This window comes from Heterodontus francisci, chromosome 5 (genome assembly GCF_036365525.1).
Source record: "Heterodontus francisci isolate sHetFra1 chromosome 5, sHetFra1.hap1, whole genome shotgun sequence".
NCBI classification, from domain to species: domain Eukaryota; kingdom Metazoa; phylum Chordata; class Chondrichthyes; order Heterodontiformes; family Heterodontidae; genus Heterodontus; species Heterodontus francisci.
Genome location: NC_090375.1, coordinates 146,028,203 through 146,043,706, shown reverse-complemented (window position 1 = coordinate 146,043,706; position 15,504 = coordinate 146,028,203). Strand labels below are relative to the sequence as shown.

Below are 15,504 nucleotides of genomic sequence, written 5' to 3'. Positions count from 1 at the left end.
ACAAATGAGGCTGTATGTCTTTAATGTCTTGAACAGATTTAAAATATTTGGCAGTGGGGGGGGCGGGGGTAGTGGGGAAATGAAGAGAGGTTGTTTTACATTGAGTTGTTTTGATCTGAAATGCACTGCCTGAAAGGGTGTTCTAAGCAGACTCAGTAGTAACTTTCAAAAGGGACGTGAAAAGGAGAAATTTGCAGGACTATGAAGAAAGAGTAATGGAGTAGAAAAGGAAAGCTTTTTCAAAGAATCAACACACAATGGGCAGAATGGCTTCCTTCCATACTGTATAATTCTGTATCAGCTTGGCTCAATTGGTAGAACACACCCATTTGAGTGAAATGCTTTTGGCTTCAAGTCCACTCCCCAAAATTAGGCACATAATCTAGGCTGACAATTCATTGCCATACTGAACAAGACGTGATTCATTAAATTGAGACATGTAAATTGTGGTGCTCTTGTCTTGGTCGGTATGTTTCCAGCAAATTTCATGCAATTTGGTTGTAGCATTTGCCTATATAATTACACGGCTGCACATCAAAAGTAATTCATTGGTTGTGAAGTGCTGTGAGCTGTCCTGAGACTGTAAAGGGTGCTTTGGATATTCTGGGGATGTGAATGGTGTGATTCTTTTTGTGGCTTTATTTCCAGACCCTTTTGCAGTGTTGCCAAACTGCAGTACCCCTCTACTATGGTCCTGAGCTCAAAGGTTCACTTCCCATTGCTGTCGATCACCGGGACTCTCTTTTTTGTTTTCTCTGTCCCCTCCCACCTATGCAGCTCTGCTGCAAAACCCAAGGTTCTATTCTTCCTCGCCCCCTCCACCAGTGCTGCAAACCTCGACATCACAATCACTACCACAAAGCTTCCAAACCTAATGACACCTTAACTTGTACTGCTAAACCTTAAGATGTTCTCCAGTGCTACAGAACCTTAGGATCTCCAACAGAGTGCTGTTAAGCAAGAGAACCTCGACCCTAGTTTTAACTAGCACCAGATCTGCCTCCCCACCCTATGCTACTAAGTGCAATGTCCCCACCCCTTCACAAGTTTCTGAATGTCAAGTTTTTACCTCTAGTTTGGCATCTTTTGTTTATTGTTCTGTTTGTCCTGGCGTTTAAAAAGGATGATAAATATTGAGTATGTTGGTAATGGAACATATTGCAATAATTATCAAGATCACTGATTTATAGTTTCTGTGTAAAGATGGACAGCATTTTAGAACTTGATCTCCAAGACATTTGCAATAATCCCCTAATGTGATAACATTACCAAGATGCAATCTGGCTTAATCAATAAAAGAAAGACTTGCATTTATATAGCTCCTTCACTACTTCAGGTTGTCCCAAAGGGCTTTACAGCCAATGAAGTACTTTTGAAGTGTTTTACACTGTTGTAATGTAGGAAAAGCGGCAGACAATTTGTGTACAGCAAGCTCCCACAAACAACCATGTGATAAGATTTTTTTTTAGTGACTATGAATAAATATTGGCGAGGGCACAGGGAATAACTCTGTCCTGCTCCTCTTCGAAATAGTGCCATGGGATCTTTTACTTCTACCTGAGAGTGCAGACAGGGTTTCAGTTTAACATCCCATGTGAAAGACAGCACCTCAGACAGTGCAGCACTCCCTTAGTACTGCACTGACGTGTCAGCCTAGATTTTTGTGATTCAAGTCTCTGGAGTGGGGCTTGTACCCACAGCCTTCTGACTCAGGTGAGAGTGCTCCCAACTGAGCCAAGGCTGACAATAGCCTTTATAATATTTTGTATTGTATGACAGAACATCTAAGTGAGCAATTCCACAGGAAAGCTGCTTGTATGGAGTCATAGAGTTATACAGCACAGAAACAGGCCCTTTGGCCCATCGTGTCTATGTCAGCCATCAAGCACCTAACTGTTCTAATCACATTTTCCAGCACTTGGACTGTAGCTTTGTATGCAATGGCGTTTCCAGTGCTCATCTAAATACTACTTAAATGTTGAGGGTTCCTGCCTCTACCACCTCTTCAGGCAGTGTGTTCCAGATTCCAACCATCCTCTGGGTGAAAAATTTTTTTCTCAAATCCCCTCTAAACCTCCTGCCCCTTACCTTAAATCTATGCCCCCTGGTTATTGACCCCTCTGCTAAGGGAAAAAGTTTCCTCCTATCTAACCTATCAATGCCCCTTGTAATTTTGTATACCTCAATCATGTCCCCCCTCAGCCTTCTCTGCTCTAAGGAAAATAACCCTAGGCTGTCCATTCTCTCTTAGCTTAAACGCTCCACCCCAGGCAACATCCTGGTGAATCTCCTCTGCACCCTCTCCAGTGCAGTCACATCCTTCCTATACTGTGGTGCCCAGAACTGTGCACAGTACTCCAGCTGTGGCCTAACTAACCCTGCTCCTATATTCTATGCCTCAGCTAACAAAGGCATGTATCCATATGCCTTCCAAACCACTTTATTTCCCTGTGCTGTTGCCTTCAGTGATATGTGGACAAGTACACCCAGTTCCCTCTGACGATCTGTACTTCCTAAGGTCCTACCATCCATTGTATATATAATAAAATGGTACATATAATGTGCTTTCCTCCATCACATTTTTCCATTTCTCATACATCAGGTCTCCAGTTTACTGTCTGTCACAGCTTAAATGTCAAGCTTAAGGCTCTGTGTCACATGTAAAAGCATACAGAAATAAATGCAGCCATTTGTAATGTTCAACAAAACTATCTGGGAACAGATCAGAATGTTTGCAGTCTCTTAATTGGCCTTGCCAAATAAAGGATGCGGCAGGGTTTTGACATGCAGCCTGAATAGCATTTTAACTTTTTATTTATTCCATGTTTACTTACTAGCAATTGAAATTTTCTTCTCCTTTAAAGGGGCACAGTTTTGCTAAACACAGAAGAATATATGGTATAATGCTCCTGTCATTATAAAACAGCATTTTCTTCTGATGTACTATGAACCATGCCACAGGAGATACGCTAATACATTCAAATAACATGTTTAGTATGCATTTCCTGACCATCAGATTTTGTGCCACAAATTTCTGTTACTTTTTTTTTTAAGTATAAAGAACCAAAGGCAATCATTTGGAATGCACACAGTCCCATGGCACTTGAAAACATGTGAATTGTCAAAGGCACTAGAGTGTCTTCTTAGCCCTGATTGTCCTTGCCAATCAATGTCAAAGAAAAGAAATCCAGGATTTTGACCTGGTCAGTATACTAATGGAGAAAGGAAGCTAGAAATTGCTTGCTTTTTTTTTGGGACTAGATTGTCTGGCCTCTTCCTCAAGGAACCGACTCAGACAGCTGTCAATGTAGAGAAGTGTCCAAATAGCAATTGGCTTCTGATTGATCTCAGGTGTTTATTATTCAGATTACTTTCCTACATGCAGTGTCTGAGCTGTGACGTAAAGTGACAGGTCAGATTAGCAGTCCAATATCACAAGTGTGCACTATACTTCAAAATCGCATAACCCAGCAAGTGATCAATCAGTGCAATATGTAAAAGTTTTTGTTCATTGTGCTGGAAGCTTGCAATACACAATACTTCAGAAATGTGCTGTCATTATTTTTCTGGTTGCCATTATTAGAGATGAAAGTCTTGAAGGTATATATAGAATTTTCCTTGGACCAGCCAAAGGGAGGGCTTCATTTTGTCGTGCCCAATATGGAAGGCAGCATGGCTGAGCGAGGTGCACATGTCTTCTCGTTTGGGTATGAAAATTCTACCAGGTGAGTAACTAAATGCTTTAGAATAAATTCTTTTTAATACTTATACACATTTTTTAAAGCTTGTCTAATTATTACTAGAATGATAGAATGATACAGCACAGAAGGACGCCATTTGGCCTATCATGCCTGTGCTGGCTCTTGAGAAGAGCTATCCAATTAGTCCATTCCCCTGCCCTATCCCCATAGGCCTGCAAAATTTTCCAGTTCAAGTGTTTATCCAATTCCCTTCTGGAAGTTATAATTGAATCTGCTTCCGCCACCCTTTCAGGCAGTGCATTCCAGATTATAATAACTCATTCATTCTCCTCTGCTGCTTCTGCAAGTTCCCTTAAACCCGTGTCCTTCGATTACTGGCCCTTCTATCCCTGGAAAAAAGATTTCTCGATTTTAACTCTCCTCAAAACCCTGGATGATTTCGACCACCTCTATTAAATCTCCCGTTAACCTTCTTTGCTTTAAAATGTACACTTAAATAGTTATAATTCAGTAAATCGCAACAAATGATTGTTGCTGCAGCACAGTGGGGCTGCGTTTTACCATGCCATGCTGGAACAGGCTCATGTCAGGCTGCACTCAATTCATGATCTGAGTTACATTGAGTGATATCAGTATTCAATAGATGCTATTATTTAGGATCCTTAGAAAGGAGAGAAAATTGCAGGTGAAACATAGGTTTGTGTTGAATAAATTTCAGTATTTGAGCCAGTTGGAGGATAGAAGAATCTGCAAGAATTTTGACTGGTTATGCAATTTGTTTTTACTTTGTAGATTTTGGTTTCCCTGTGTTGACTCTTACTCTGAACTTTGCACATGGAAATTGGAGTTCACGGTTGATGCTGCCATGGTGGCAGTTTCCAATGGAGATTTGGTGGAATCTGTTTATACCCATGACATGAGAAAAAAAACTTTTCACTACATGTTAACCATCCCAACAGCAGCACCAAACATTTCACTTGCTGTGGGCCCCTTTGAAATACTGGTTGATCCTTACATGCATGAGGTAAGTAGAACTGAACCATGTTTGGTCTAACTGTTAGGAATAAAAATCTTGAAACTCCCAATTTTCTATATTTAAAGCTCAGAGATCACTTGCATATTAACTGTTCTTATTTCTCGATATTTTAGGTACTTCTGTAATGTGGCAATTGCATGGATGGTTTAAGTTGTGATATGTAACATTTATAAAGTGAATATAAGTTGACATGGGAAACTTAAGTGCATTCATTAAGCTGCAGCAGCAAATATCTGGTTCTGCCTTGAAAATTACTAACAAGGTAAACGTAAAAATATTTAACATAGTCAGAACAAGAGGAAATAAATTAGAAGCAAGGTAAAAAGACAGTTTATATTTAACTGCTTTCCCCAGACTATTGAATTTATGGAAGTGATTGCAAAGGCAGGCAGTGGGGCTGATGGATTGTTATCACCAAATTGAGAGTTGGTGAAAAATTTGGTAGAGGGTTGTGAGGTATCAGATAAGAAATTTTCTTGATACTGTGATCAGCCTGGGCAGTTGAAATGGTATTTTTGTCCTGCGTTTTCCTATGGGCGTCACAGGATATATTTCTAAATTATTTTACTCCTAATGCCATTATCTTAAGCCCTACTCTGATAGTTTTTAGGAAATAGGTGTAGTTAAACACTATCTTTTTAATGTCCAGCATTTTTCTTGAAAATCGGAGAGGGGCATTGAATTTTTGTGGATTTGATGGTGTCTGATATCAGTGCTGGGGAGTACAAAGTATTTTATTTGGGGCACCCAGTCACATTAAGTATCTCATAGGTTAGGTGTAGAGGTCAGATGCAGTGTAAAGTTCTCTGTACTTCGCCTCAACTGCAGGAGAGTACCTCTTAGTGCATTAGTGTGATCTGTCCCTCCGCCTTTCCATTTCTTGTAGCTTCTCGGGAGAGCTACCAATTAATTCAGGTGTGGGCACTTTGGTACTGCAGATTTCTATCCTCTAGGAATGGGCTGCAACTTGCATATAGGACTTGCAGCTTGTGTCTGGTTTTGGTCTGTGTAAGTAAAATGGGCGAATTTGACTTGAGGGTGGGAGACTTCAACATCCATCAAGAGTAGCCTGATAGCACCACTGCTGACCGAACTGGCGGAGTCCTGAAGGATATATCTGCTAGACTTAGCCCAAGGCAGGTGGTGAGGGTACCAACAAGAGGGAAAAACCTACTAGACCTTATCCTCAACAATCTACCTGTTGCAGCTGCAACTGTCCAGGACAGCATTGGTAGGAGTGACCAGCGCACAATTCTTGTGGAAACAAAGTCCTGGCTTCACACTGAGGATACCCTCCATCGTGTTGTGTGTGCTAAATGGAATCGATTCAGAACAGATCTGGCAGCTCAAAACTGGGCATCCATGAGGTGCTGTGGACCATCAGCAGAATTGTATTCAACCACAATCTATAACCCGACATATCCCTCATTCTACTATTACCATCAAGCCAAAGGATCAACCTTGGTTCAATGAAGAGTGCAGGAGAGCATGCCAGGAGCAGCACCAGGCCTGCCTCAAAATGAGGGGTCAACCTGGTGAAGCGACAACACAAGACTACTTGCATGCCAAACAGCAGAAGCAGCATGCAATAGACAGAGCTAAGCAATCCCACAACCAGCAGATCAGATCAAAGTTGTGCAGTCCTGCCACATCTGGTTGTGAATGGTGGTGGACAATTATACAGCTGACAGGAGGAGGAACGTCCACAAATATCCCCATCCTCAATGCTGGGGGAGCCCAGCATGTTGGTGCAAAAAAAAAAGGCTGAAGTATTTGTAACCATCTTCAGCCAGAACTGCAAAGTGGATGACCCATCTCGGCCACCTCCTGAGGTCCCCGGCATCTCAGATGCCAGTCTTCAACCAATTCGATTCACTCCATGTGTTATCAAGAAACCGCTGAAAGCACTGGATACTGCAAAGGCTATGGGTTCTGACGGCATCCCGGCTGTAGTACTGAAGACTTGTGCTGCAGAAATAGCCGTACCCCTAGCCAAGCTGTTCCAGTGCAGCTACGACACTGGCATCTACCCAACAATGTGGAAAAATTGCGCAAGTATGTCCTGTCCACAAGAAGTAGGACAAATCCAATCTGGCCAGTTACTGTCCCATCAGTCTATTCTCGATCATCAGCAAAGTGATGAAAGATGTTGTCAACAATGCTGTCAAGCGCCACTTGAACAGCAACAACCTGCTCACTGATGCTCAGTTTGGATTCTGCCATGGGCTCATGACCTCATTACAGCCTTGGTCCAAACATGGACAAAAGAGCTGAACTTGAGGTGAGGTGAGAGTGATTGCCCTAGATATCAAGGCAGCATTTGACTGAGTGTGGCATCAAGGAGCCTTAGCCAAATTGAAGTCAATGAGAATCAAGGGGAAAATTCTACGCTGGTTGGAGTCATACCTAGCACAAAGGAAGGTGGTTGTGGTTGTTGGAGGTCAATCATCTGAGCTCCAGGACATCACTGCAGGAGTTCCTCAGGGTAGTGTCCTAGGCCCAACCATTTTCAACTGTTTCATCAGTGACCTTCCTTCAATCATAAGGTCAGAAGTGGGGATGTTTGCTGATGATTGTATTATGTTCAGTACCATTTGCAACTCCTCAGATACTGGAGCAGTTTGTGCCCATATGCAGCAAGACCTGGACAGCATTCAGGCTTGGGCTGATAAGTGGCAAGTAACATCTGCTCCACACAAGTGCCAGGCAATGACCATCTCCAACAAGAGAGAATCCAACCATCTCCCCATGACATTCAGTGGCATTACCATCGCTGAATTCCCCCAGTATCAACATCCTGGGTGTTATCTTTGACCAGAGACTAAACTGGAGTAGCCACATAAATGCTGTGGCTAAAAGAGATCAGGGGCTGGGAATTCTATGGCGAGTAAACCACCTCCTGTCTCACCAAAGCATGTCCACCATCTACAAGGCACAAGTCAGGAGTGTGATGGAATAATCTCCACTTACCTGCATGAACGCGGTTCTAGCAACACTCAGGATGCTTGAAACTATCCAGGACAAAACAGCCCACTTGATTGGCACCCCATCCATCACCTTAAATATTCACTCCCTCCACCACCGACGCACAGTGGCTGCTGTGTGTACCATATACAAGATGCACTGCAGCAAACCACCATGCCTCCTTCGACAGCACCTTCCAAACCTGCAACCTCTACACCTAGAAGGACAAGGGCAGCAGACACGTGGGAACACCACCATTTCCAAGTTCTCCTCCCAGCCACACATCACCCTGACTTGGAAATATATCGCCGTTTCCTTCACTGTCGCTGGGTCAAAATCCTTGAACTCCCTCCCTGACAGCACTGTGGGTGTACCTGCACCAGATTGTTACGACTGAGGCTGGAGGAGTGCACTGTCTTTTTCTACTTCCACCTCTCCACGGTTCACAACATGTATTTAAATGTTTCAGTTATATACTATTTATAATAAATTTATTATAAAACAAGACGTTTTCAATAAAGATGCAAAGCTTATTAACACACTTGTTGAAATATGAAAGTTCCCTTTAGCTCAACACACACACACAAGAAAAAAGACGTTTTCTCTGCAGAGATATTTTTGCAAACAAAAGACAAAAACTTGTTCATTCTTGAAGGAAAGGGTAAGATATGGAATGGTTTCAGTTGTCCTTTTTCTGGCGTCCCAAATACGCGTAGATGACTGTCACTGGGATCTTTTTAGAGCAGTTCTCTTCAGGCGATGTCAGAGATTAGTCTAGCAGACTTTCCAGGAGAAATGCGGCATCCGGGGTTTCAGCTATCACACATTGGATTCTCAGTTTCTCAGCGAGGAGGAGAAAGGATGAGCTGGTTGTTTCTCTTATCAGGCTGCAAACCCAACTGACTCAAAACAATATCCAAAGAGAAACCAACTCTTGAGCACCATGAAACTTGACATATCACTTCTTTGTGAATAACTTCCATAGTCAGAAGGCACCTGCTGTTTACTTAGCTGAAGGCATGTGACTTCTAGTGAATGTTTTTAAATAAAGTTTCAGTCCTTCCAGAGACCCTTTATTTAAAAAAAAAAGTCCAGTATCTATGGAATCACTTCAGTCCTCCAAAGGAATCCATTTCCACAATTTTAAAACACGAGTCCTCAGGAATATAAAAAAATGGAAATGCCATTTTTAAATATGTTTCATTACAAGGAGTGGAAAAAGATCAAGATGAAAAACAATTAAAATACATTCACACACTCATTCTTAGTCACTGTTTACCTGTCACTAATACATTTCTGCTTTGTACCATCTTGTACTCCGATAGCTCGAAGCAAAGTTAAATTCTAGACAAAGCATCAGCAATCACATTAGTTTTCCGCCAGTTGGATAACCATTAAGTGATGGGGCTGCAATAGTAAACTCCAACAAAATAGTTTGGCATTTTGGTTTTTGTATTTTTCCACAAACGCTAGGGGTTTATGATCCCTATATACAGTGTCTCTCTGTAGTTGTAGCAGACATATACTTCAAAGCGTTTAAGAGCTAGTAGTAAGCCCAGGGTTTCTTTTTCCACTGTTGAGTATCTCTTTTGGTGTTGATTTAGCTTTTTGGAAAGTTATCCCACTGACCTTTCTATGCCCGATTCATCATCTTGTAACAGGACTGCTCTGACCCCCAGGCTACTGGCATCAATTGGCTTGGTTATATTTGGGGCAGCCAGCACTGGTTCATTGATCAAAATGGCTTTCAGCCTTTCAAAAGATGCTTGGCACGCTCCTGACCACATGATCTTGGCTTTCTTTTTTTGTAGCAAATCTGTCAGTGGAGCAGCTATAGTACTAAAATTTGGCACAAGCTTGGGGTAGAAACCACACATCCACAAAAACCTCATGATTTCTCGTTTAGTCTTGGGGGCAGGGACCTCCACCAATGCTTGTACTTTTGCTGTTCTTGGCACACTTGTCCTTGCCCTACTATATGCCCTCGGTAGGTTACCCGCGCTTTTGCAGATTCACTTTTCGCAAGGTTTACCACCAAATCAGCTGGCTGTAATTTTCTAAACCGAGCTTCTAATTGTTCCAAGTGGTCCTTCCAAGTGCACATCATCAAGGTAATCCACACAGTTAGGAACACTGGCTACCACTTGGTTCAGTAGTCTCTGAAAAGTTGCTGGGACATTTTTTACCCGAATTGTATCACTTGGCATTGGAAAAGACCGTCTGGTGTGACAAAGGCCTGTATTTCTTTAGCTTGGGGTGTTAAAGGAACTTGCCAGTATCCCTTTAACAAATCTATTTTTGTAAGAAAAATTCTTACCAATTCTGTCAATACAGTCTTCGAAGCAAGGAATTGGGTAGGAGTCTGCCTTTGTTACTACTTTAACCTTTCTGTAGTCTATGCAAAATCTAGTTGAGCCATCAGGCTTGGGCATTAACACGACTGGGGAACTCCCGCTGCTTTGAATGGGTTCAATGAGGCAGTTTTCCTACATGTATTGGATTTCTACTTTCACCTGGGCCTGTTTCTGTGGACTTAAGCAATAAGGATGCTGTTTTATAGGGGAGGATTCTCCTACATCCACATCATGTATGGCTAAGGATGTACATCCTGGTTTATCCCTACAGGCTCCTTTAAATGCTGTGAGTAGCCTTGTTAGGTCTCCTCATTGTTCTGCATCTGAATATGAAAGCATAGTGTCTAATCTCCCTAACAATTCAGCATTAGCTAAATGGGTAGTAGGCGGTTCAATTTGAGAATCGTCTAGGCCTCCTCCTGCCTCATCCTCACTGTACCTTTCATCTTTCACTGTCCCTACTACCTGTCATACCTATACTTGCTGATCCTCCTCCGGCAGTGATATTGTTTCAATATATTGATGTGACACAGCCGATCCTGTTTTGGCGATCTAGGGTGTCAATCAAATAACTTACTGTACCAATCCTTTTGAGTACTCTCTATGGTCCACTGAACCATGTTTTCAGCGGTTCACCCTGTAAAGGCAGTAATACTAACACCTCATCCCTGGTTGAAATATTCGGGTGTTGGCTTGCTTGTCTGCCCATTTCTTCATGGTTGTTTGGAAAGCTTTTCGGTGGTCCTGAGCCACTTTACAGGCTCTCGTGAGCTGTTCACGGAACACTGATGCATAATCTAACACGGAGGATTTGTCCCTCTGTTGTAAAAACTTTTCTTTGATTAGTTTTGGAGGACCTCTTTCATATCCATAAGCTAATTCAAAAAGACTAAAACCGGTAGACTTTTTAAAAATTCATTCATGGGATGTGGGCGACACTGGCCAGGCCAGCATTTATTGCCCATTCCTAATTGCCCTTGAGAAGGTGGTGGTGAGCTGCCTTCTTGAACCGCTGCAGTCCATTTGGGGTAGGTATACCCACAGTGCTGTTAGGGAGGGAGTTCCAGGATTTTGACCCAGCGACAGTGAAGGAACGGCGGTATAGTTCCAAGTCAGGATGATGTGTGACTTGGAGGGGAACTTGCAGGTGGTGGTGTTTCCATGTATTTACTGCCCTTGTCCTTCCAGTTGGTAGAGGTCGCAGGTTTGGAAGGTGCTGTCTAAGGAGACTTGGTGCATTGCTGCAGTGCATCTTGTAGACTCATTAGGTGAATCCCTTGTTGCAAACATAAGAAATTCCAGCCCTTTATCCCAATCATGGGTATATTGATATGTCCTGATCATCGTTTTGAGGGTCTGATGGTACTGTTCTAAAGCCCCTTGTGTCTGGGTGGTAGGCTGAAGACTTTTTAACTGTTATACCCCGATTACTCAACTTCCTGAAAAATTCGAGACACAAAATTGGAACCTTGATCCGACTGGATCTCAATCGGTAATTCATATCTAGGGAAGAACTGAATTAACTTTTCTACTGCAACCTTAGCAGAAATTGTTCTCAAGTGACTGGCCTCTGGGAACCGAGTAGCCATATCCATAATAGTGAGTATATTTTGATATTCCACTTTTGTTTTCGGTAAAGGTCCCACACAGTCTACCAACACCCTACTAAATGGTTCCCCAAAAACTGGTATGGGAATTAGAGGTGCTGGTTTTATGGCAGGTTGCGGTTTTCCCACAATCTGGCACGTTTTACAAAACTGCACCAAGACCTGGTAAAGAGCTGGCCAGTAAAAATGTTGACTTATATGTGATTGAATTTTCCAGATCCCCACATGCCCCGCTATAGGAATTTCATGCTCTATCTTTAATATTTCCCAGTGATACTTGGGCGGTATGATTATCTGGTTAATTACAATCTATTCTTTATCCGCAGGTCTGTGAGGAGGTGTCCACTTCCTCATCAGAATCCCATTTTGAATACAGTATCCTTCCAGAACTCCCTTTGCTTCAGCTTCAGTTAGAGACGATTGTGCCACTTTATTAACTTTGAATTGGCTTGCTGAGCCTTGATCAGAGAAGTCTTATTGAATATTTCCTTTGGATTATCCAAATCTGCAAAGAGAATTTCAGATATTTGGCTATCTGTTTGTGGTGCCAATTTGACTTCTGACCATGGAACTTGTTTAGCCATTGCTCGGGTGAAGGAAAAATTCCTGTAACCTTTTCCTACAACTACTCTGTCTCTTTGATTTCACTTGGCCTTTCCGTGACTACTGGAGAATCTACTAACTTTGCTACGGCCAAATCATTCCCCAGGAGTAGGCCAACTCTATCTACCGGCAAACTTTGGACAACTCCTATGGTTACCGTTCCAAACATTAGGTCACACTCCAGATGCACCCGATACAAAGGTATGGGTACATACTCCCTGCCGATCCATTCACTAAAATCTTGCATTCAGTGGACTCTGGAAAAGTTATGCCTTTACCCAGCATGAGTTTGGGTGGCTCCTGTATCCCTAAGTATAACCATAGGGTTATCTGCCTCACTTGAGGGATAAGGAGTTACTTTTCCTTTTGAAAAGAATTCCCTATAACTCTCTTGGCCTTACAGTTGCAGTCAGAGCTACAGTTTGCTGTGTTGTACTCTGTCAGGGCCCCTTTCTCTGCATTGTGTACCCCAATTAGTCCCATGGGTTTACCTCGCAACTTCCAGCATTCTGTATGAAGGTGTTCCATCTTGTGACAATGGTAACAATCGGACCTCACTTTCGCCCTCCGCATCTTCCTGTCTGGCCTGAAGAGGAGATCCCAGGGCGTTCCCAGCTGTCCCTTCTTGTCCCCAGCTCCTTGCCTTCCTTTCACCTTCCCACCTTCTGTCCTTCTCGGGTTTGTTGGGGTGACGGAAAAAGGGTTTGGGCTTGTAAACAAGCTCATAATCATCAGTGATTTCAGCTGCCTGTCTGGCTGTTGAAACCTTCTGGTTCTCTAAATAGTGTTACGCCCAGGTGAGCACGGGATCTAGGGCTCCCATCTCAGCCTTTTCCTGGTTTGGCTGTAACGGCGTTTAGTTTTTTAAAACACCGTGTTTTTAGCTTTCCCTCAGCGAGTCCCTGCTCACTGCTCTCTAATTTAAGTTTATTAACCTTAAAACTCTAATTCAGTTAAAACTACTAAAAATATGCGACGTGACCACGCTAGCATGCGTACGTGATAAACACACACACAAATAGAGACGGGGGGGCAGAAAGAACTAAAAGGTGGGGAAGGTTTGAAGTCGTAGATGGAAATTCAGTTACTGGTTTTGAGTTGGATGTGAAGTCTTTGTTTGAAGTTAAGTCTTGCAGTTCTTGGGGGACCAATGCACACTTTCAAACTTGTTTTGCTGGTCTTCTGTCTTGAGGCTTAGTTACTTCCGTTGGTCCCTGTAACTTGGCGTGAGAGAGAGAGAGATGCTGTCTTTTTGAAGTTCGATTGCAGTCTGTTCCCAAACTGTTCTGTGTCAGGCACAATTCAAAAAACACCAGGTTGGCCAGCAGGTTAGTCCTGTGACTAGCTCCTTGTTTAGAGCAGTCTCGCCTGCGAGATTTGTGGATTCCTTCAAGCTTAACAGACACGCTCAGTGAGTGGGGGTGGGAGGTGGGGGGGGGGGGTGGGGTAGAATGCTGGCTCAATAACTCGCAATGTCTCTTGATCATCGTGATTGACAAAATCCATCTGGCTAATTGAATCAGGAAATACTCCCATAGTCGTCTGAATGCGACTGTCTTTTAGAATGCAACTATGCAGCCATGTTTTCAGCCACTGTTGTGGTCTTTTTAAATAAGTTATTTCAAGTCCGGTAACAGTTCAAAAATAATGTTCCATATGACGAAATTAATATATCATTTTGGCAGGTGTGCTTTCTGTCACAATACGTTCTTACTAATGGCGGGAGTGAAGTTTTAAATTCTTCCAGGATAATTATTTCCCTAAGGGTCTCATTTGTGGCCTCTACCTTTAGTGCCCTCATCCAACAATCAAAGTTAATTTGCTTTACCCTCAAAATCTATATGTTTGCCCAGGCTGTTTCCGGAGGTTCTGAAATTTCTGCCTGTAACCTTCAGGGACTAACTCATATGCAGTGAGAATAGCCTTTTTTGCCATCTCATAATCTACAGAAGCCTCGTAAAACATAGCATAAACTTCATGAACTCTACCTGTCAACCTGGTTTGCATGAACAGTGTCCAGTTTTCTTTCGGCCACCTCATATGTTTAGCTATCTTTTGAAAAGAAATGAAAAATGCCTCTGTGTCTCTTTCCTCAAACTTTGGAAGGGCTTGCACTGTGTCCCAGGTTGGAGTCAGATCTTTCCCCCTGAATTTTCATCAGGCCACCCTTTTGTTTTAGCTCTACCTTTTATTAATTGGAATGTCCTTGTTCCCTTTCTTCTCTTTCTCTTTTCTTTCTTCTGACAGTCTGCTTGCTCCCTTTGAAATGCCCTTTCTTTCTCCTGCCTCTCTTTACTTTTGAAATGCCCTGTCTTTTTCCTTTTCTTCTCTTTGAAATGCTTCTCTTTCCAGTTCAAGTGTCTTCGTTATCAAATCTCTTTCTTGTTCAGGCTGTTTCATCTGCAACTGAATTCTAGCTAATTCAACTGAATTGCCATCTGGATTGCCATTTCAAATGCTGAGCACCTCAATTATGTTTGCTTTCTTAGCTCCTGGTTTTAATTCTAACTTCAACTTTTCTGCCAGTGCTTTTAGCCTAGCCTTGGTTAAGATTTGCAAATCACTCAGATAAATCCTCCCTCTCCAGAAAGGTCGTAGCAACTGATAAGGCCATTCCAGTAGTGTGAACTTTACTCTAGTACACAAGAAAGCTAGTGATTTCCTTTTTCCCTTTTCAATTATTATTACCCCACTTATAATTGCATGTTGTCGGCTTTGGGTTATTTCGCACAGAGCCCCTAATTCTATCTTACAACCAAGGCTAGAGGAGTGCACTGTCTTTCTCTAGTTCCACTTCTCCATGGGTCACAACATATATTTAAATTTACTGACGCGCCCAATTATATACTCATTTTATTTCAGAATAAATTCCACCAATCAGGTTTCTTTAATAAACAAAATTTTGTAAACAAGACTTCAATTAAGATGCAAAGCTTATTAATACACAGGTTGAATTATGAAAGTTCCTGGCATGGACACAACTGGCTGAATGGCCTCCTTCTGTGCAATAATTTTTCTATGGTTCTAATTAACCCAATACAAATGCACTGGTTGAAGAAAAATAGAGGTTTTTCTCTGCAGAGATCTTTTTACAAAAAGGACAAAAAAAAAACTTTGTCTAAGTACTTGTTAATTCCTGAAGGAAAAAAGAATAATATGTGCGATGTTCTCCTTTTACTCTGGCGTCCAGATCCTTGCAGACAGCTGTCATTGGGATCTTTTTGGAGCAGTTCTCTTCC

At 42.3% G+C, this 15,504-nt stretch overlaps 1 protein-coding gene across 4 annotated transcripts in view; it reads left to right on the top strand.

The window, feature by feature from the left end:
- taf2 (TAF2 RNA polymerase II, TATA box binding protein (TBP)-associated factor) overlaps positions 1 to 15,504 on the top strand; it is a 152,615-nt gene that overhangs the window by 36,721 nt on the left and 100,390 nt on the right. For all 4 annotated transcript variants that reach the window (XM_068032198.1, XM_068032200.1, XM_068032199.1 and 1 more), the window contains 2 exons: positions 3,584 to 3,725; positions 4,494 to 4,725. In XM_068032198.1, the coding sequence (XP_067888299.1) occupies positions 3,584 to 3,725; positions 4,494 to 4,725 (374 nt within the window). The remainder of the gene's footprint in view (positions 1 to 3,583; positions 3,726 to 4,493; positions 4,726 to 15,504) is intronic.